Genomic DNA, 20,795 nt, shown 5'->3' with positions numbered 1-20,795 from the left:
ATGTGACTCCACCGACTGTAATATGGAGTCACTCCCGATTGACCCCAAGGCAAGGGAGAGGGGAAGCAAGCCTGAGAATTGTACGGAAAGGCCAGAGGGAGAAAAGAGGCACCAGGCTGGGGGGTTACTGTGGGTCTCCTGACCGTGTGCCTCAGGTACTCACCCTGTCCCCATATTTGTTCCTCTTCATGAGCATCTGCTGCAGCGTCCTCAGGACCCGGATGCACAACTTCTCCTCGCTCTCCATCAGGTCCTTAGTGTGCTGGACCAGCCTGACCAAACACAGCAAGAACCCATCAGTTCCTTCTGCACCCTGAGCCCTCCCATCCTCTTCGGAAAGGACTCCACCTCCTTCCTCCTGTGGGTTCACACACATCCCACTGCCACCCACAGGGGAGAGCAGAGGAGGGACCGACCCCTTCCAGCTGGATGCTGGGATCAGAGTCGGCTGTGAGGCTACCCCCTACCCCACCCCCTTACTTGGAGAGGAAGCCCCCGCTCTCGCAGCGCTGGTAGGCATCGGTCCCCTCCATGAAGAGCAGCTCTGGGCGGTGCAGAACGTCCACCAGGACAGACACTTCGGCTTCCACCAGGGGTTTGAACCGTTCCTCCAGGGAGTTGATGATGTCCTGCAAACGACGATGCCGTCAGGGTTGGGCCCAGGCCTCGCGTGCACCTGCAAGGCCAGACTGGGCCCACGAGGCACCGGCCTGTGCTGGGAACGGGACAGAGCTGCACCGGCTTGGGGGAACTCCTGGACGGATCAGGCCCTACGTCTGCTGGAGCAGGTCAACTGACTGCCTCCCCGCTTCAGAGGCTGCTGCATGCAGGCTCCTCTGCAAGGTGGCGCACAGGGGAGAAAGCCACAGGGTCTGCATCCTCTCTGGCCCTCTGGAAGTGAGGGGCAGCCAGGAGAGGACAGGGACTGCACCATATCTGGGTGCAGGCGTGGCCGGTCGCGGCCTGAAGGGAGCTGGTGGCAGGCTCAGCCGACAGGACCAGAATCAAATGGGCTGGGCCGGCTGAAGCAGAGGGAGGTCCCTGCAGCTCAGGGGTGTGGGCAGGAGGCACTGCTGCTGTTCGAATCCATCGGGAGTCCTCAATACCCCTGATTTCACCTGGAGCCAGGACCACCCCCCGGAAAGGGCTCCCCGCAGCCCGCACCTGCAGCTTCTCAATGATGTTTTTGTAGTCCCACTGGTTGGGCGTGGCCAAGCCACGGGGGAAGGTCCGCGTGGCTGTCTTGTAGCTGGAAGCGCTCCTCTGCAAGGCGCTGGTGGAGCTGCTGTTCAGCAGGGAGCTGACGTGGGCGTCGAGGTCCATGGGCAGGGCGATGGAGCGGCTCTTGGCTGAAAGCAGAGCAGGCTCAGACGGAGCACGGAGGGCGGTGCGCCACACCACAGCGCCAGCTCTGCGGCGGATCCAGACCCGCGCTGGCTTGGGCGGCTCCGCAGGCCAAGTGCCTGGCACGCCCGGTGCTGTGAGGTTGGTCATTTCCCTAACCAGGAGCAAAGCAACCTGGGCTGTTGCTTCCCTGTGCACTCCAAACAGATCAGTTCAGTGCTCAGCCCACACCCTGCCTCCGTCTGACCCCCAGCACTGTGTGTCCCAAACACGAATACATTTATCCCCCACCCCCCAAGAAGGAAGAGAAATAGCATTGCCCTCCTTTTCCAGAGGAGGAACTTAGGCACAGAGAGATTAAATAACATGTCCAAAAATCACATCGGAAAGTTTGGGGGTTTCAATTCCCAGCCCAGAGCATTCACCACTAAACCAGCCTCTCCCCTCTGTGACCCATCAGCATTTATAGCCCTCCTCAAGAGTCAGACAGCAGCTGACGGGATGAGGGTCAAAGACTTAAGGGAAACCGGCATAAGTTCCAGCTTTATTTCAGGCCCCATCAGCTGCCAGAAATAGCAGGAATCTCCTGAGACACGGTCCCCTTAGCGCCTTACCAACCATGGCCAGGGTACGGATACAGGCCTCCACCGAGGTCTTGTGCTGCTGCTGTAGCCAGGAGCACTCCAGGAGCCTCATGGTGGACTGGAGGAGCTGCACGACAATGGTCTGGTGGGTCTGCAAGAGACAGGAGGCAGGTCCTTATCTGGGGCCATGGTGTGAGCTCTTATCAGACCCATAGCTGCTGCTGGTGCTTCTTACAGGCCTCTGCTAGGGCCCATACGCAGCCTGCCTCCTCTTTCAGTTCACATTGGGGTCTCCCCACCCTCAAAGCTCTGCTCCAGGTCTGAGGGACTGCTCCAGTTGCTGAGTTTGACCAGGTTGCAGTTCACTCCCTCCAGAAACCTTAGTGTGGGTGGTACCTTAGCCATCAACACAACCCAGTCAGGGGTCTGCCCTCTGTGAGACCCCTCCGGCCCCACTGGGCTCTGCCCCTCAATACCGCCCCAAGCTCTGCTGCCTATGCCACAAAGCCACCAGCCCCACCAGCCTCGGCCCCCTTTGCCCTCCCTCGGCTTGTTTTTAAGTTTCCTCTCTGTGCACCGGGCCTGTGTCTCAAGTAGGGAAGGAAACCCCTCAGCAGGTGAAACTCAGCTGGTTTCCAGGTCTCCCAGCCCACTGCAGGGCGGGGCCCCTCCCCACATCAGTGCTCCTGCCACTCTAGAGGGAGGGTCTGGCCAGACCCCTGCCACACGTGGCCACTGTAGGTTGGGGCGGGTTTGGCTCTATGATCCAGAGACTTCCATCCCCGACAGCAACAGAACCGGTGGGATCCTGATGCTGAGGGTCATCGACTCTTGAGCCGTCTGCAGCTTCCAGGTCACAGACGGCACCTCTCCTGGCCTGGGCCACGTCAGGGGAGCTGGGGCCCTCAGCCGATTGCTGTGCTCGACTCTGGAAAGGGCCCTAGTTACCTGCAGGGAAGTGCTGTTCTCCGAGAAGGGGGAGCTGAAGAAGGCATTGATGGTGTCCAGCACCACGGTGAGCACGTACTTCTCCAGGGCGGGGTCCGTCAGACGCTTCTCTCGCTTCTTACACATCTGCAGGGAAGGAGACACCGGGTCGTTGCAGCCCGGGGGGTGGGCGCACACACTGGTACAAGTGCAACGCCGACGTGCACGCACCCAGCAGAGCTGGGGGGATCCACGCTGCGAGGGCATCTCAGACACCCTGCGGGGCACGCCCTACCCAGCACCTGCTCCCTGGGCTCCCAGGGGCCAGCTGGGCCCTGGAGAAGGCTCTGTACTGCTGCAGAGTGGATGTGTCAGCCCCCCAGTCCTGATGGCACAGCCGGGACAGCAGGGTGTGGAGCAGCTCCTTGTTACGCCGAACACAGGTGCCACATAGCACTGCCCCTGACCTGCCCATCCTGCTCCCAATGCTACAGCACGCTGGGCTCTAGCTATTTCTCCAGCTCCTTGGCTGGCTCCCCTCACCATGGTATCCAGCCTGCACTGCTGCTTCTAGGTTTCTGAGAAAGCTAGTGGAGCATCCAGCAACTTTCGTCTCCTGGTGTCCACCCTCCCAAGGGAGAGTTGTCAGTGGGAGTCTCCACCCCATTCCCCACCCCAGGATCCACTCCAGGCCCTGTCCCCCACCGTGGCCATGTCCAGGGTGAAGTTCTCGAAGAGAGTCCAGATGTGGTTGCTGGTGTAGATCTCCTTCATTTCCACCTCGGTGTCCACGTAGCAGTGGTTGACGAAGTTCACGTAGGCCATCTTCACCTGCAGGGGCAGAGGGGGATGGGCCCAGGGAGGGGAATTCAGTCCCTACACGAAGCCGTGGGAGAGCAGCAAGGCAAACACAGCCCCCAGCCTCCCTCCTGCCCTTCGAACTACGACTGCTCCCAGAGGGACCGGGGGCACAAGAGGGGTTCAGCTTGAAGCACTGCAGCCAAATAACCACACGACCTTGGTGGCGGGAGCTCTGAACTCCCCAGCACAAATCCCGCTTTCCGCCAGGCAAGAGGTGGGACAAATCACAAGTCAGACCCCCTTCCCCAGCCTACCTCATCCCCCCACTCTCAGGTGTGTTTCTCGCTCCCTCCTCTCGTCTCTCTCCACTGCACCCACGGCTCTGAGTTCCCGGCCCATCTCCCTGGCTCTATGAGTTGGTGCCAGTGCCCTCCCCGCCCCCAGTACCTCGGTGATGCAGTCCTCGTGCGTCACCACCTGCACAATGTCCTCCAGCGGCAGCAGGGATGTGCACTTGATCTCCGTGTAGACGTTCTTGCCCTCGGCACAGGCAGCCAGCAGGTCCACCAAGGAGATGTGGTACATGAGGGGGCTGTTCTCCTCCACCCCTTCCCGGGCCGCTGTCATCATCTCCAGCATGGTGGCAAGCGAGGCCTTGTCATTGTAGAAGACCACCACGTCGTCCCCGGCATTGGTGAGCTGTGGGGAAGGAGCAAAGGTCATGGATCTGTGGCAGGGGGAGGGAAAAGCCTTGAAAGGCAACAGCCAGCTTCCCCCCCGCAAAGGGGCCACTCAGGGATTAAAGGACAGTGCATTTACAATGGAAATAGGGCATTTTCCAACACAGCGCAGAAATTCCCAACCTGTGGAACTCCCCGTTGCAGGATATTTCTAAGGCAAGCAGCTTAAAAACAGTCTAGGTGTGAAGGCCAGTATTCTTAAAAACTGCCACTGGCTTTGGGAGCCCAACATGAGACATGTTAGGCCTGATTGTCAAAGGTGAAAATTCAGCTGCATGAGTCTGCCCACGCAACAGTGGAAATGGTGCAAGCAACGACTGAGAGCACGCGGGTTAGCAAGGTTTCAGATGTAGTGCGGACAGTGCCTTCTCTGGGTAGGAACAATCTCTCCTCAGGCTGGGATGAAATTAGAAGGGTTCTTGTCCTGCTTTCTCCATCTCCTCCAGAGGATGCGGCTTCCAAGAGTGCAGTGCCCCCTAGCAACCAGCTGGGGCCCTGGGATCTGCACAGGCGTCCCTCCTGAGCCCCCACCCTGCTCCCCGAGACGGCCCTGCTCCTCTGACTGGGTCTGTCTATACACATGAACACCCCCCCACCCACACACACACACCCCCAAGGGGAGGGGGCTCTCACCTCCGTCATGATCATGTCCTGGCACTTCTTGACGTACTTGCCCTCCGCCTTGATGATGCTGTGCAGGAAGTCGAGATACTGCACGTGGCGGCCATGCGTGGCCAGGCAGTGGACGAAGTGCTGAAGCACCGTCTCGCTAATCTCCGAGCACAGCTGGTAGTTGTTCAGGAAGATGTGCTGCATTGTCTCGGCCTCCAGGAGCTGCGGGGGGGGGGGCGACACCTGCGTGAGGCTGAGGGGCTACGCAGAGCCCCCAAACACCCAGGTACACTCCCAGCTCCCACCACCACCACTTGCTCTCCTTCTTGCAGGTATGTCTCTTCCCTTCTTCTGGGTCGCTCTCTCCTTTGTCCATGCTCTCCAAACACCCCTCCCCGCTCCTGGACCATTATCCTGAACCCCTAAACCCCCACCCGCTGGGCCTTCACAACCCTTAGCCAAGCAACCCCCCGACCATCCTGCGGGGTTGCGTAGAACTTTCCTCCTTCCCTGTTCTGTCGGGGGGGGGGGGGGGGAAAGGGTGTGAAGGGGTGCTTTGCCACCCTCTAGCAATCTCCGTATTTATTTGTTGGCTTTTCCATCAGCTTTCCTAGCATCTGAGCCTCCCAGACATTAGTGACTTTGCCTCACAACACCTTTGTGAGGCTGGGCCGCATCCCCATCCTCATTTTACAGGTGGGGAAACTGAGGCACGGGGCGGTGAAGTGACTTGCCCGAGGTCATACAGCAAGTGAGGGGCTGAGCCAAGAATTGAAACCAGGTCTTCTAAGCCCCAGTCTAGTGCCTTTATCGCAAGGCCACCCTTCTAGAGAGCAAGCACTACCATGTGAAACGTTAGTGAACTATCCAGGACTGGCCAGCAGGGTAGAGGGACCAGGGTGGCCTAGATGACCTACCAGAATCGGTCTCTTCCATCTCTATTGTCTACGAATCCCCATCTATCCCCCAGCCCACTCCTCTGGTTCCATGTTGAGCTCTCCCGAGGGGAGGCGGAGGGAGAGGCCTCCTCTCTTACCCCAGGGGTGAGGAACAAGTTGAGATGTTTGTGCAGAAGGGCCTGGTTTCCTTGGTTCCCAGCGCAGAATTTCTGTAGGAACTGGTGGGTGTATCTCAGAATCTCCATCATCTTTGCATCACCCTGAGCAAAGGGGGAGCAGAGAAGAATGTGAGTTCTTGGAGGAGGAGTCTGAGGAATTCTACCCAGGAGACATCCCAAGCCATGAGAAGCATAAGGACGCCCCTCCCAAGATGGCATTTCCTAGGGTCACATTGTGGCACATCAAAGAACAAATCAATCGGGTTCGACGGCACCGAGAAGGTTTCTGCATCCACAGCTGGTTCAAGGAAGAAATCTCACCCCCTGGACACTATTGTGCAGACAGGCGCATTGGACCTGGGCTGAGGCATGCTGCTATAGACTGCATACCGTGCTGGATGGCTCCTCAGTCCATTCCTGTCTGTCAGAACTGACGTTACGCCATAGGACCCTGACCTCTCGAGGTCCCTTCCAGTCCTACGATTAGTAATTCCTGCATACAGACCTTTCCCCACAATGCACTTTGCAAGGGTGGGTATCCCCATTTTACAGAGAAGGGCACTGAGGCCTGGGCAGATGAAGTGACTTGCCCGGGGTCGTGCAGTGAGTCAGTGGCCAAGCTGAGAAGAGAACCCAGGAGTCCCAGCAGCCAGTCTGCTGCTCTAGCTACTAGACACGCTGCCTCCGGGCATCCGGTATGTAGGAAACCACTGGCAAACCCAGAGCTGCATGGACTGAGCGACTGACCCCCGCGCGGAGATATCCCAGCTGCCTGAACATGCGCTGGGGCTGCTGCCTTCGACTCCCATCCAGCCCAGCCCAGCCCAGCCCCGCCCTGCTTCCCACTCGCCCACCTTCTCATAGGGGATCTGCAGCAGATCCAGCATCACTTTGTGGGCGTCCATGTTCTTCATCAGGCGCTGCTGCTTCTTGCGCACCTGCTCACCCACCCCACACATTTTATTGAGCCGCTCCAGGATCTGGAGAGAGAACCCCGCCCCCAGGGCACAAGAGAAGAGGAATGAGCGTTAGAACACACACACACACAGCAGGACGCAGCCCTACGCTGGCCCCAACGAGGCCGGCTGCCAGGCATGAACAGGCCCGTCCTATCCCTGAATTCTAGGGTTCGGACCCTGGGTGCTCTCTAGCCAAGCTGCCAGAGGGGCAGCCTGTCTGGGAACAGGTTGCAGATACGTTCCATCCCCCAGGAGATCAAAGGCACGGTTCTTCTCCGGCCGCCTCCTCTGAACCCAGCTTCCACAAGTGGAAGGAGGGATGGACGGGGGGAGGGATAGCTCAGTGGTTTGAGCATTGGCCTGCTAAACCAAGGGTTGTGAGTTCAATCCTTGAGGGGGCCATTTAGGGATTTGGGGCAAAAATTGGGGATTGGTCCTGCTTTGAGCAGGGGGTTGGACTAGATGACCTCCTGAGGTCCCTTCCAATCCTGATATTGTATGATTCTAAGTGGGAGTCCAGCCTTGGCTGACAGAGTACGCTGCTCTCAGTTTCCCTGGTGTAAACCCAGAGCCACTCCACTGAGCACCGTGGAGTAAATGCTGCATTTACATCGGCGTAGCCTGAGAATCTGGCCTGTGATCCTCCATGTTGCCAAATGGAAGGTGTCGCATTACTTATGGGCGGCTGCGATCTCACTTTTCCCCCTGCACCAACATCTGCAGCCCCAGCTGGCAGGCTGCACAGCCAGGCCCTGCCTTGCATTCATGACCCTTCAGGCTGGAAAAGATTAGGATGTCACGCACCAGCATTTACTGCCCTGGCTGCAGAATGTCAGCTGGGATTGTCCTGGAAGCCCTGCAAAATGTTGGGGTCAAGTTTCTCCCAGGCGTACGCACTTAAAGTCATTGGGCTGCGTGGGTGAGACAGAGGGGAGAACAGGCCCCTTTGTGTCCAGCTACGCAAGGGAGAGTCAATTCCATCACGCAACTCACCAAGCAGAATAGCAAAAATTAGCATAGGGCCTCAATCAACTGAGAAACCCTCACGTCCAGCAACATGACTCTGGGTCTCATTCATAAATCCTTGTGTCCCTCCTCGTGCAGAGTGAGAGTCCTGAGTGTCATTCACAAATCCTCACCTCTGTCCCCTAGCACAAGTCCTGCCTTTGACTTTTATTGCACAGGGTCTGATGACTTCATAGGGCTCCCCCTGCACTAAGCTTTTAAGTGTAAGCCCGAGTCTCACATGTCTTTGCACGCAAGCTGCCAGCTCCACCCCTGACTTCTCACAAGTCCCTTATCCATGGTGCAAGACGCTGTATGTAACACCATGAAGACAACTCCAGTCCAATGTTCCCCACTGACCTGGCTAGGTCAGGCAGTCCCACTGCACAGCTGGCTGGTGCTATGTGATGTTACCAGAGACAATATTTATTCGCTGTTACTTACCCCTTTGACTATCTTGTAATTCTCGCTGCTCTTCTCTTCAGGGGTACTGACCTCCTCATCTGCAGTGTGCTACAAAGGGAAGGAAAGAGAGGAACATCTCTCAGTACAAAAAGAGAAAACCCAATAATAATGGGTAGGTGTCCCATATTGACTGAGTGCATGGCTCCTCAGCATGGGATAGAATTTCTAGACTCCATTAATGACTGCTTCTTGGAGCAGCTAGTCCTGGAACCCACAAGGGGAGAGGAAGTTCTTGATTTAGTACCAAGTGGAGCATAGGATCTCGAGCAAGAAGTGAATATTGCTGAACTGCTTGGTAAGAGTGACAACAATGTAATTAAATTTAACATTCCTGTCAAGGGTAAAATACCAAAGAACCCCACCGCAGTAGCATTTAACTTCAAAAAGGGGGAACTACACAAAAATGAGGAAGCTAGTTAAACGGAAATGAAAATGAAGAGTCACAAGAGTGAAATGCCTGCAAGCTGCATGGAAGCTATTTAAAAACACCACAATAGAGGCACAAACTAAATGTATACCTCAAATTAAAAATACAGTAAGAGGACCAAAACCAAAATGCCACCATGGCTAAACAACAGAGTAAAAGAGGCAGTTAGTGGCAAAAAGATGTTCTTTAAAAAGTGGAAATCAAATCCTACTGAGGAATACATAAAGGAGCTGGCAAGTCAAGTGGCAGGCCAAAAAAAGCATCTGAAAAGCAACTAGCAAAAGACACAAAAGCGAACAGCAAGAAAAATTTTAAATACAACAGAAGCAGGAAGCCTGTCAGACAATGATGGGGCCCCTGGATGAACAAGGTGCTAAAGAAGGGCTCAAGGAAGAGAACGTTGTTGTGGAGAACTAAATGAATTCTTCGCCTCTGAATTCATTGAAGAGGATGTGGGGGAGATTCCCACACCTGAGCCATCCTTTTTAGGTGACAGACCTGAGGAACTGTCCCAGATTGAGGTATCCATATAAGAGGTATCGGAACAAATCGATAAATGAAAGAGTAATGTCATGCTAATTTTTATAAAAGGCTCCAGAGGCAAACCTGGCAATTACAGGCTAACTTCAGTACCAGGCAAATTGATTGAAACTACAGTAAAGAACAGACACATAGATGAACACAATATGTTGGGGAAAAGTCAACTTAGCTTCTGTAAAGGGAAATCATCCCTCACCAGTCTATTAGAATTTGTTGAGGGTGTCAACAAGCACGTGGACAAGAGTGATCCAGGGTACCTGGACCTTCAGCAAGCCTCGGACAAGGTTCCACACCTGCCCGTTTCCCCAGGAGCAGCTGCCTTCCTGCACTGAATGCCTCACTAAAACCCATCTCTGGCATGCCCAATTCAGGGGGCTGAACCGAGAGAGAATATCCTTCCGTCACTGGCCTGAGCTGGATTTGAACCAATGGCACAGGGGTGTCTGTATCCAGCCCATCCCCTGCAATCTGGAGAGCTGCTCAGGTTCTTACCTCTTTCTTCTCCTTCTTGGCCCCTTCCCCTGCGTCCTCCCCCTTGGGGCTGCCCTTCTTGTCCACCCAGAGTTCAGATTTCTCCACCATCATGCGCAGCTTGTCGAGCTCAGCCTTTATCACCTTGTAATTCTCAACATCCTGAGCCGAGATCAGGAGCTGGACCTGCAACGCGAGAAGAACCTCAGCCCCTTCTGCTCACTGAGGACCCGGTGTGCAACGAAAAGCCAAGCGTGGGTGTCCATCCGCCTTCTCCTCACTCAGCTCTCTGCTTCCCCCACCTTCAGTCCAGAAGACTCAGGGGCAGCTGTGGCTGAAACAGCTGATTAAAAGCTACATTTATGGCACTATCAGGCCTGGGTGTGATGTTGTTACCCAACCCTGAGCGTCCACCTCCCACAGATGAGGCTCTCAAGACCACTTAGACTTGATTCCTGCCGGGCACGGCCAGGATCTGCAGCATCTCTACCAGAGCAGTTTAAGGAAGGAGCTGCACCAATGGGACTCCCTTAGCGGGCACAGATCTGGCCATTCCACCATGCACCTTTTCTTGGTGCCAAACGCTGTGGACATGCACCAGCTAGCTGCTGGACTGACCTCACCCGCTCATTTCCACACCGCATTCAGAGGGACTCAACCTTTGCTCCCTGCCAGCCTGGCTGGATTTAGACTCACACCTAGCGTACCCTATTTACAACCCCCTCAGCCAACTGCACCCCAGGTGTGGGCCAGGACTTGCGAGAGGGTCTGGGACACCTGGACGGCCCCCAGCCGTGTTACCTGTTTAAAGGTGTGCAGCACCTCCTGCCTCTGGCTGAAGTGTTTGAAGAGGAGCTGGAGGGAGCCGGAGACAAGCGGGGGATAGTTGTGCATCGTCAGGTGGATCAGCACACGGAGAAACATCCTCCCTCCTTCATCATCCACCTCTAACATGCTGCTTGACTTCCTGAAGCCAAGGGGAAAGACCACACCGTGAGTAACAATCCGCTCCTCAGGCCACAGTCCTCAGCAGCAATAAGGACTCCCTCTGGCTTTGTGCTGGCCCTGTACTAGCCCATTCCACTCCTGATGGCTGATAAGGGGCTCCTATGGTAGCCTTTATGGTAGCCCCAGGCCACCCACATTCTCTGCTCCCTGAGGCTTTCAGCCACCAGCAATCCACCTCTTCATAGGAGAGCGGGACTTATCTACAGGGAATAGCAAAGGACAGATTCATTTTCCACTGGAAAGAAGGGACCGAGGCACTTACCCGACCCCGAACATGGCCTCTGCCTGCTCCCCTATTCTGTCCAAGTTCATCGCTGCATCTGAAAGGAGAGAAACCAAAGGGGCCATAAGCAGGGAGTTCAACCCTGCCCCAATGGAAGGTGACAACGAAACTTCTAGGGAACTACTAGGGAAACAGTCTCAACTCCCAATCCAGGGAGGGGGAAAGGGGTTTCCTGCCCTGCTGAACTCTGGATGGACTGGGCTATCTCTAGGTCGTCACAAGGTTGTTCATCAGCGTGGTACCTGAGCATTCACCACCGTATCTGCAGATTCTTGACCTCCCCTGCCTTTAAGCACCTCCCTCGGTAGTTCTCTGCTGAGCCACTGGCCTCTTCTACGTACACACACGTCCTGCTGCTATTTCATTGTGAGGAAGGAGCATATGGGAAGCGGGGAGTAGGGTGACCAGAGAGCAAATGTGAAAAATTGGGACGGGGGGTGGGGGAGTAATAGGAGCCTATATAAGAAAAAGACCCCAAAATTAGGACTGTCCCTATAAAATCGGGACATCTGGTCACCTTAGCGGGGAGGGAGGTGTCACCACCTTTAACCTTGAGCTTAACTGTGGCAAAGGGAAAAGCTCACAACAACAGAAGGGGAGTGGGGAGCAAATCAGCAAAAGGAAAGAGAAGCCAGGGAAGGAGGATGCAGACCTTTATTATTGAGCTGATACTAGGTACCACGGGGAGAGACACCTTAGAAACACCAGAGTGAAAGTGTCTGTGTCCCTAATTTTCTTCAACCTCCATCTCCTCCACGCAAAAGCCTCCCAAACCACTGCTGGGTCCTGGCACCAAACAATCAAATCCAGGCCCAACCCAGCCCATTCAATGCAGCATGTATCCCTCTCCATCTGCTAAGATAGTTTATCAGAGCCATACACTGTGTTCCCAATAATCAGCTGGTATTTAACATGCCATATGGGGCCCTTTAAATCTAAGCTGCACTGGAGACTGGAACTGCCGGTAGAGAGCAAAAGGGATGGAGAGACAGTTACTTGTGGAGTCGAAGGCTGGAGCTGTCCCATCCGCGCTGCTGTCCTGCATGGGGTAGACTTCTATGAACTCCTTCTTGAAGACGGAGAGCAGGTAGGAGATCCTGTAGTCCAGCCGCACGTTCAGGATGAACTGGGGAGCAGCATGGGCAGAAGGAGTGTAGAAGTGAATCCCCCACCATGGAAACCACCCTCTTCACACTGCTGCAGCTTCCCGCCCCGTCCCCACCTTCCCTTCTGACCACCCCAGCTCTGCATTAACCAGAGGCCAGCGGCACTGGTCTATAGCAGAAGTCCACGGGAACCTGCAGCTTCCTCATTTCATTTGTTCCCTCCCTCTGAGCTTCATGCACCAGCTTTTCCATCACCGTGGGCTCCCACCTGCAAGATCTCCAAGATCTTCAGCTTGGTCTCCATCACAACAATGTTTTCATTCTCTATGGTCCTCTCCCGGTCTGTGGGCTCAGAGGCCACCACAGTGCTGAGGCTTGGGACACTGAAGATGGACTGTTTCCGGCTCAGGACCATGGTGGACATCATCTGGCCAACACCCTGGATGGACTTCCGCACGTTCTTCCCTAAGGAAGCAGCCAAGGTTGGCAAGAGGCTAATGTGTGAGGCCAGCTTTAATACACTGAGGGGGCTAGAGCTGGGCTTCCAAGTCCACCTTGCGGCTGGCATAAGGACCCACCCAAACTTCCACCAAACTGGAAACTGCTTTAATTTTATTGGAGGATAAATGGGGAGGCTGATTATTCACCTGGCGTGTCCCTGCATTTCTTACGTACTATTGCTGGCCAAATTCTGAGCTCCTCCTCCAGGACCTGAGAGAGGCCAAGCTCTTGCTAACCCCTGTCTCTCAGGCTCAGTCTACACTACAGAGTTAGGTCGACATAAGGCATGTCGTCAGTGTCTCCACTACAGCCTTGCGCCCACCAATATAATTGCCCTACTACGCCAACGTCATAACTCCATCTCCACGAGAGGCGTAGGGCTTATGTCGATGCAGTTAGGGCGACGCAGTGTCTGTGTAGACACTGTGTTCCTTACATAGGCTGTTATTCTTGTCAATTACATGGTTCTGTTGGAGCCATGAAATTGACAAGAAAGCCAGCTCCCCAGGCCCCAGCGGGTCTCTGCTCCAAGCCAGGCTGCCATCCAGGCTCCCAGCTTTGGCTGCCGCCCGGGCTCCCCACTGCCCACCATGGTCCTGGCTCCCTGCACTGGGAGCACCAGTGCGGATCTACCCATCGGAGGCGAGAAGCCCCGGGCGACTTCCCCCCTGCTCCCGGCTGTGAGCGCAGAGGCGAGAAGCCCCAGACAGCTGCCCCACCCCACACTTCCAGAGACAGTCAGGCCCACCAGTTTCAGCTGAGGTCATCAATGAATTGAGACCGTTCAGGGAAGCAGGTGCTTACAGGCCAGCCATGGAGCCTTACCCGCCATATCCTCATTGTACATGGTCTGCATCATGAGCTGAGGGTTCTGGACACAGTCTATGATACCCAGCAGAGTGCGTGTCAGGCGTAGCAGCTCACTGAAGCTGTAGAAGCCAAAGTAGATGAGGTTGTGGGCGAGACTGACGACCTGCAGGAAGGACAGAAAGACTCCAGTTCTCTCCCACACCCTGTGGGCAGACGAGGTATACAACCGTACAGGGTAAGGACTCCCACAATGGCTGTCCGGTCTGCAGTGGCAATTGGCCATTCCAAGATGGCGGCCCAGTTTGCGCCAAGACTTGGCAGTTCCAAGATGACCACCCATGGTGTGACCAGAAACTGGCCGCCAAGTTTTCGCAGGGCCCCTGTACAGCAGTGAGAGGTGGCCTCCTTGCCTTTTCGAGGGAATAAGGCCCAGGCTCTGCTGAAATGTCCCCACTCGGGGTTGCTTCAAAGCACTGATGAATGCCCCCTCCCCGGCAGGGCCAGCGCAGGCTTCTCACCTCAAAGGTGAGCTTGTTCTTCTCCTCGTTGGCGAAGGGCACCGCCTCGCTCACCACGTTGTTGAGATAGTCCTCCACGAACTCCATGGTGCTGGCAAACTTGTTCTTCTTGTCGTCCCGGGAGTCGTTCAGGTTGGAGTCGTAGCTGCGAAGGGGAGGAGAGGCGCAGTGAGCCAGCAGGAGATGGGCCAGGTCTCTCTCAACACCCTAGCCCTTCAAGTGCCTCTCCCGCTGAGGAGGAGCCCCTGCCTGGCTCTCCAGAAGGGCAGCACGTCATGCCAGATGCAGTTCTGTGTATCGGACGGACAGGCCCGGAGGTCAGCGTCCTCTCCCCACAAAACCCCAGCCTGGCAGCAGCAAGGGCGAGTGTCCCAGTGACCCTGGCCTCGAAAGAGAGAGAGGAGAGCTCAGTCTCCAAAGCTCATTTCGTCACTGGCCTTGAGGGCTGATCAGTGCCAGCGGTGCTGGTGGTTTTTTTTAAGGCTTTGCCCGCGAGGAGACCTGGCTAAGACCTGCCAGACCCATTCCACATGTGCCTCCCGCCGGCCTTCACTATGGCCATTTGGTCATTAATGACACAAATTGGATCTGAGCCAGGGATCTCTAGGGCGGGATGGGCTGGAATCCCCCATGCCACCCCCTTCACGGTGAGAAGCACCGGTTTGCCTCACTCTTTGATGGTGATGGCGGTGGGGATCTCCGTCCACAGCCGCGCAAACTTGACGGGCATCACCAGCTCCTGGGGGTCCCGGTCTACGTGCACGTGCAGCATGAGGTGGCAGAAGGAGGCCCGGAGGTCAAAGGGCAGCATCTCGTCCGCCATGCAGAGGAAGATGAGTTCCACCCCCAGCTGCTTGGAGATCTCTTTGATCGCCAGGTACTGGCGGTCCAGGCACATGCGGGCAAACAGCTTCAGCTGGTACCTGTTCGGGGGTGAGAACGAGGGAGGAAGACACACAGAGACGGAGACGGGGGAAGAGATGAAAGGAGAAGGCGAGATGGAGGGGATCTGTATTAGATCATTTGTGGAAGCGACAGACATCATCCCGCCCCTCTGCCGAGGGAACAAGGCCCCGCTTCATGCCCAGCCAGTGCCCCTTGGGTAGCTGGTGAGGGCCTAATGGGGTGAGCAAGAAAGCTGGAGAGAGGTGGCTGGGCCAGGGGGCTGCTCTCCGAGCCCGCACAGCCAGGCTCTGTGAATGGAAACAAAGGCGCAGCTGTGCTCCCGTCGCTGAACTCCCGTCGACTCCAGCAGCAACGCACCCCCCACGGTGGCTGGCTGAGTGAGGGGGGGCCCCCCACAAACATGCTCCTCTTCTGTTCCCCCTTCACCCGCACCCAGCCAGTGTCCCATGGGCACACCCCCTCAGCAGGGCTCCGGCAGAGCATGCTCGCCTTCGCATTAGCGGAGCAGGTGGGTTGCGTCCCCCACTGCCAGACAGGGAGATCGGCCGGACGGTCACCTCCCTGGCTCATCCCAGCGCCTGGGGAGGGGGACTGGGCTGGCCCAGGAGCGGCTGAGCATGTGGAGACATGCCGAGGGCGGGGACGGCACTCACAGAGCCCAGCATCGGTTCCCTTAATGCGGAGTTCCAGTCTCTGGTGAACTCCCCCTAAAAGTCCAGCTCAGCCAGGGGTGGGATTTACTGTCCAATCCTCACGTTGGCCCCATCGGACACCCGGGAGGGTGGGGGAGGCCACATGGCGTTACCTGTAGTAACTCAGGATGTTCTCATCATGAGCGTTGCCCGCCCGCGCCTCCTGCGCCAGCTGCCGGATGCTTTTCTCTTGGGAGTCGTTGTTCTTGTCACTCCAGGTCAGCCAGACCTCCTCCTCGGAGTACTCGATGCTCAGGTATTCGTGGGTCTGGGACATCTCCTTTACTGGCCTCAGCCTACAATCACACCGCCACGTTCAACAGGGGTCCTTACTCCCCATTGTATGGATGGGGAAACCGAGGCACGGCGAGGCAACGGGACTCGCCCAAAGTCACACAAGGAGTCAGGATTTCAGACTCCCCAGGCCTGGGCTCTGACCGTTTGACTACGCTACCTCCCATCTCACACAGGGCAGAGGAATAACCACAAAGGAAAGAAAACTCGTTGCGCTGGGAAGATCCTCTCCTAGACTGCTGATCAGGGAGCGGACCCAAGGGAGCAGAAGGCTGAGCCCAGAGAATCCACCTGTCCCAGACTGATGCTGGGCCCAGATGCTGGGAACTGTGGCGTGGGCAAGCTGAAGAAAGCCGATATTTCATACTGTGTCTTAGGCACTAATTTCAGGAGGCTCCCCGTAACAATGGTCCAGATCCATCCCTCTAGATGTTGGCCCCATCACAGTAGTATCTGAGGGCCTCACCATCTCTAATGGGTTCATCCTCACAACCCTGCTGTGAGGCTGGGCAGGGCTATTCTCCCCATGCTACAGAAGGGCAACTGAGGCACAGGGTAGATTAAGTGACTTACCCAAGTTCACCCAGGGGGTCGGTGGAAGAGCAGGGAATTGAGCCTGGGTGAGTATCCTAGCCCATCCTTCCTCACCAGAAAGGGGGTATTACCCCACTGGACAGATGGGGAATTGGGGCACAGAGGGAGTCAACGATGTGCCCAAGGAATTGAACCTGAGTCCCTGGCCAGGGCCTTAATCACTAGACCACCCTTTCTCTATCCCCTTGAAATCAATGGAGCAATGCCAATTTCCACCAACTGAGGCGCTGGCCCTGAAGATTGATGGGATGCGGTAAGAAGGCCCTGAAGTCTCATACCACCCTATGGATTGACCGGGTTGAGGAGGGGGAGGGTATTCCCATGACTCTCCCCACTCCACACACAATGCTACAGTCCCGCACGGGGGGGTGGGGAAGAGCCCAGCACTCAGGGCCAAGCGGCCCCTGGGATACTCACTCCGTTTTAATCAGGATGTCGCTGTTCTTGGGGTCCAGCACACACTTGCAGATCAGCTCCTGGGTGACGGGGATGGCGATGTGGTTGGACACACACAGGTCCGAGAGGTAATCTAAGAACCTGGGGTGAGCACAAGAGAGCCACAGCTCATGGTCAGATGGGGCGGGGGGCTGGCTTGAAGGGGAAGGGCGCCCCAGTGGATGCTCTGGCCTCTCTCTCTCAGCTATTGTCTTTGCATGAACCTGGACCGGGGTTGCAGACCTTATGGAGCTGTTGGCCTGGCGCACAGGACAGGTCTTTGAGGCTTGAAGAGCGCATGCTCCCAACTGGTGAGAAATCCTGCTCTGGCATTCACACCTGGTAGGGTCCTCCTGCTCGAGCAGCAGGATCAGCCCAATCTAGCCTTCAGCTGATGCTCCACATTACAGGGCGCCTGCCCTCTGTCCGAGTCTCCACATCCCCAGGCCCCATGACTCTGCTCTCGTAGGGCGCAGTTCTGCTTTTCCCGCGCCAAGATCTGCAGCATCCGATGTCCCATCCCCTGACAGCATGAGCCACCCAGTGGGGCACTGCCAGCCACTGCGATCCTCCTGGGAGATATCTGCCCTCATACACCACGAACACCCTGGAAGGTGCTTCCACTCCTCTGATACTCCTGGCCTCTGCAGTTCTGTCCCCGCAGGGCTCCATTAGCCTCTCCGATCCCTCCAGGCCTTTGCAAGGCCCGCTACTCTCTCCACTACCCCAGCCTCTGGATTCCTCCTGTTCCCTGCGTAACTCCCTCTCCAGGGCACTGCTAGTCCCTGCTCTCGAAACTCCAAACATACCACCCCCTTCACCAGCACAGTCCCTCTGCTGGCCAGCAACCTTTACGGCTGCAACAGAGCAATATTCAGCTGGTTGGACACGACTATCTTCAAACACCAGTGCACCGGGGTCGATCGCTCAGTGCACAGACTGCGAGACAGCAGCCAGGTTGCACGGCACGCACCTGGGCTCCCGGTTCTTGCGCACCAGGCTGACGAAGGTCTCCACCTCGGTCTTGGTGATGTGCTTCTCCAGCAGCTTGCGGTTGTTGTGCAGGAGGGCGGTGATGGTGTCCTCTGCCAGGATGTCGTAGCCGATCTGGGACTGCATCATGCCGAACTGCTTGGCGATATGTTCCTGGAGGAGCGGGGCAGAGATCAGGTGGGGGCAGGGGCAGAGCAGTTAGCAGGGGCCAGGGAGGGCCAGGGCTAGTACTGGGTGCCAATGGTGACCGCTAAATACACCCCCAGAATGAGGGACAAGTAGGGTGAGCGACATCTGGAATCTGTGCTCTGACACCAACTGAGGTGCCCGTCCAAAGCAGAGACCCAGCGCCCACAGACCCAACCTCTGGGGAAGATATCCAGGTTCCCCACTGGCTGATTATGGTTGGGTGTGGGCTCGGGTCCCACCCTCCACCCAGATCCTGCTGCTGCCCTCAGGGCCACTCTCTGCTTCCGACACCTATCTCCTTCAAGGGCTTCCCCCCATAAGCCCTGCTCGCTGTCTGGCCAGCTGTGGAGAGAAGGATCCCTGCCCAGGGCTTCCCCATCAGCGTCAGTGTTAAATGGTGTCCAAGAGGAAGATCCAAGCTCCGGAGAGAGAGGACAAGGTTCCTGCCTGCCTTGGGGACAGCAGAGCTGGCATGTGGTGAGGAGGCCAGGGGCCTGGAAACTCTGTCACTTCATGGCCCAAGTAGCTGACAACTCCAGTGGGAAGACAGGGAATTATCCGTACGGGAGATTCTGCACGAGCAGCAGGAGCGCACGGGAGTCCTAAAGCCCACAGCTTGCTAGCCAAATCAGCAACACGTGCGAGTGGGTTCCTGGAGAGCAGACGGAGATGGCTTGCTCCCTTTTCGCGATATGGACGTACAGTGCCTAGCACAACGGTGCCACGATCCCTGATTAGGGCCTCAAGGTGTTCCGCAATACAGATGACAGTGTATCGCGTGGGGCCAGGAGCTGTGGCCGGGACGACCCGGCCGCCCTGCAACACGGACCCACCTGGTTCTTGCGATAGTCATCCTGGGAGTGCCGCAGCACCCGGTAGCAGAGGCGGAACATGTACTGATAGGGAGCGTTCTTCTGATCCGACAGCTCCTCCAGCCGCACCAGGGGGCCTTCCCCTCCCTTTTCCTTGAAGGGAGCTTTCAGGATCCCGAAGATCTAATCGAACGCAAAAGAGGGAAGCCGGAGGGAGTCAGATTCCAAGCTGCCCTCCGCAAATCTGTGTTCAGAGCGGCAGCTCAGTCCTCTCTGTTTAGTTACAGGTATTTCTACGGTGCTCGTTCCCTAGCGGGTGAGATAAGGGAATGCCTGCAGGCAGAGCCTGGTTCAACCACCCCTGCTGCTAACTCAAGGCTGTCCATGGTAGTTCAAGGGATGCAGTGGGTCCCCTCTGGAGACCTCAACTCTGATCACAAGCAGAATGAATTGGACCATCTCACGTAAGGCCTGCGTGGAGATTTTGTGGCCTCAAATAAAGCATCCTACATTTCACTGGGCTCAAAAGGAACCCAAGGCTGGAATAAGAGCGGGGGCTGCAGGTCTCGTTTGATGAGTGTCAGCAGAGCTGCCTTTGGGGCACAGACTGATAGCCGTGGGGAGCTGCAGGTCAGGACTGATCGGCATCCGTGAAGGAAGAGGACAGCTTTCATGACACCAGCACCAAGTATGCCTGCCCTCTGGCCAATTTCTAAGAGCCCCTTATTTTAATGACCTTTCAATTGACCAAATTTGCCCCTCACCCCCAACTATGTATAGCTTCTAACAAGAACTCTATAAAAATGCCCCTGAAGAATACAAGCTGGCTGCACAGACACACAGTCCACAATTCTCTAGTGTCTCTCTGACCAGCCTGTCCCCAAATTCCCTTTCCCCAGCCCACGTTTTCCCCACGGCTCAGTGAGGGTTCAGTGGCTGAATCACTTTGGTTCAAACCCAAATCCTTGTCCCTGCGTGTCCCTCCTCTCCCATCCTGCTCACCTGTTTCAGGATGTTCTGCTCCCGCATGAGTTTCTGCCTCTCCCGGTTGGGTTTGGTCACCATGATGTCCAACACATTCTGCCCGTTGTTGGGAACGTCGCTCACGAAAAACACCAGGTCCTCCAGCAGCTGGATCACAAACCTGCAAAGCGGGCAGCACGCAACATCATTATCGACAGCGGGTGCATCCATGCCACCTGGGACCTCAGCAATGGGAGGGTTAATAACCAGAGAGCAGCCTAGAACCGCTCCTAGTCTCCAAACCAACCCCCAACGTTGGGTGGTTCGTACAAAACTAATGAGACCCAAGTTGGGTTTTGAGGAACTTATGCAGTGTGTAGAACATGTATCGGGCCTCTGTGCAGGAGAGAATTTGACCCCCATAATGTCCATGGGGAATTTATTCCCTGACCTCTTAGAGCTTGGTTTATGCCCTGAAGCATGAGGGTTTAGACCCCTTATAATTGTGTAGAATCAGAAAAAGAATTAGATAAGTTCCTGGAGGATAGGTCCATCAATGGCTATTAACCAAGATGGTCACGGATGCAACCCCATGCTTTGGGTGTCCCTAGCCTTTGACTGCCAGAAGCTGGGAATAGGCGACAGGGGATGGATCCCTTGATTATTACCTGTTCTGTTCATTCCCTCTGGGGCACCTGGCATTGGCCACTGTTGGCAGACAGGTTGCTGGGCTAGATGGACCTTTGGTCTGACCCAGTC

At 56.1% G+C, this 20,795-nt stretch overlaps 1 protein-coding gene across 6 annotated transcripts in view; it reads right to left on the bottom strand.

Annotated features, from left to right (window-relative positions):
• ITPR3 (inositol 1,4,5-trisphosphate receptor type 3) overlaps positions 1–20,795 on the bottom strand; it is a 94,268-nt gene that overhangs the window by 19,541 nt on the left and 53,932 nt on the right. For all 6 annotated transcript variants that reach the window (XM_043533420.1, XM_043533419.1, XM_043533418.1 and 3 more), the window contains 24 exons: positions 20,076–20,217; positions 19,095–19,256; positions 18,053–18,225; positions 17,062–17,181; positions 15,870–16,052; positions 14,830–15,081; positions 14,159–14,303; positions 13,656–13,803; positions 12,598–12,794; positions 12,220–12,349; positions 11,203–11,260; positions 10,734–10,899; positions 9,954–10,118; positions 8,474–8,542; positions 6,920–7,045; positions 6,045–6,167; positions 5,030–5,230; positions 4,104–4,355; positions 3,561–3,686; positions 2,877–3,002; positions 1,959–2,079; positions 1,165–1,349; positions 481–629; positions 164–272 (listed from right to left, as the gene is read on the bottom strand). In XM_043533420.1, coding sequence (XP_043389355.1) covers positions 164–272; positions 481–629; positions 1,165–1,349; positions 1,959–2,079; positions 2,877–3,002; positions 3,561–3,686; positions 4,104–4,355; positions 5,030–5,230; positions 6,045–6,167; positions 6,920–7,045; positions 8,474–8,542; positions 9,954–10,118; positions 10,734–10,899; positions 11,203–11,260; positions 12,220–12,349; positions 12,598–12,794; positions 13,656–13,803; positions 14,159–14,303; positions 14,830–15,081; positions 15,870–16,052; positions 17,062–17,181; positions 18,053–18,225; positions 19,095–19,256; positions 20,076–20,217 — 3,628 coding nt within the window. The remainder of the gene's footprint in view (positions 1–163; positions 273–480; positions 630–1,164; positions 1,350–1,958; positions 2,080–2,876; positions 3,003–3,560; positions 3,687–4,103; positions 4,356–5,029; positions 5,231–6,044; positions 6,168–6,919; positions 7,046–8,473; positions 8,543–9,953; positions 10,119–10,733; positions 10,900–11,202; positions 11,261–12,219; positions 12,350–12,597; positions 12,795–13,655; positions 13,804–14,158; positions 14,304–14,829; positions 15,082–15,869; positions 16,053–17,061; positions 17,182–18,052; positions 18,226–19,094; positions 19,257–20,075; positions 20,218–20,795) is intronic.

Source organism: Chelonia mydas, chromosome 21 (genome assembly GCF_015237465.2).
Source record: "Chelonia mydas isolate rCheMyd1 chromosome 21, rCheMyd1.pri.v2, whole genome shotgun sequence".
NCBI lineage: Eukaryota > Metazoa > Chordata > Testudines > Cheloniidae > Chelonia > Chelonia mydas.
The sequence above is the reverse complement of the archived record's forward strand: the minus strand, read 5'-3'. Positions and strand labels throughout refer to the sequence as shown.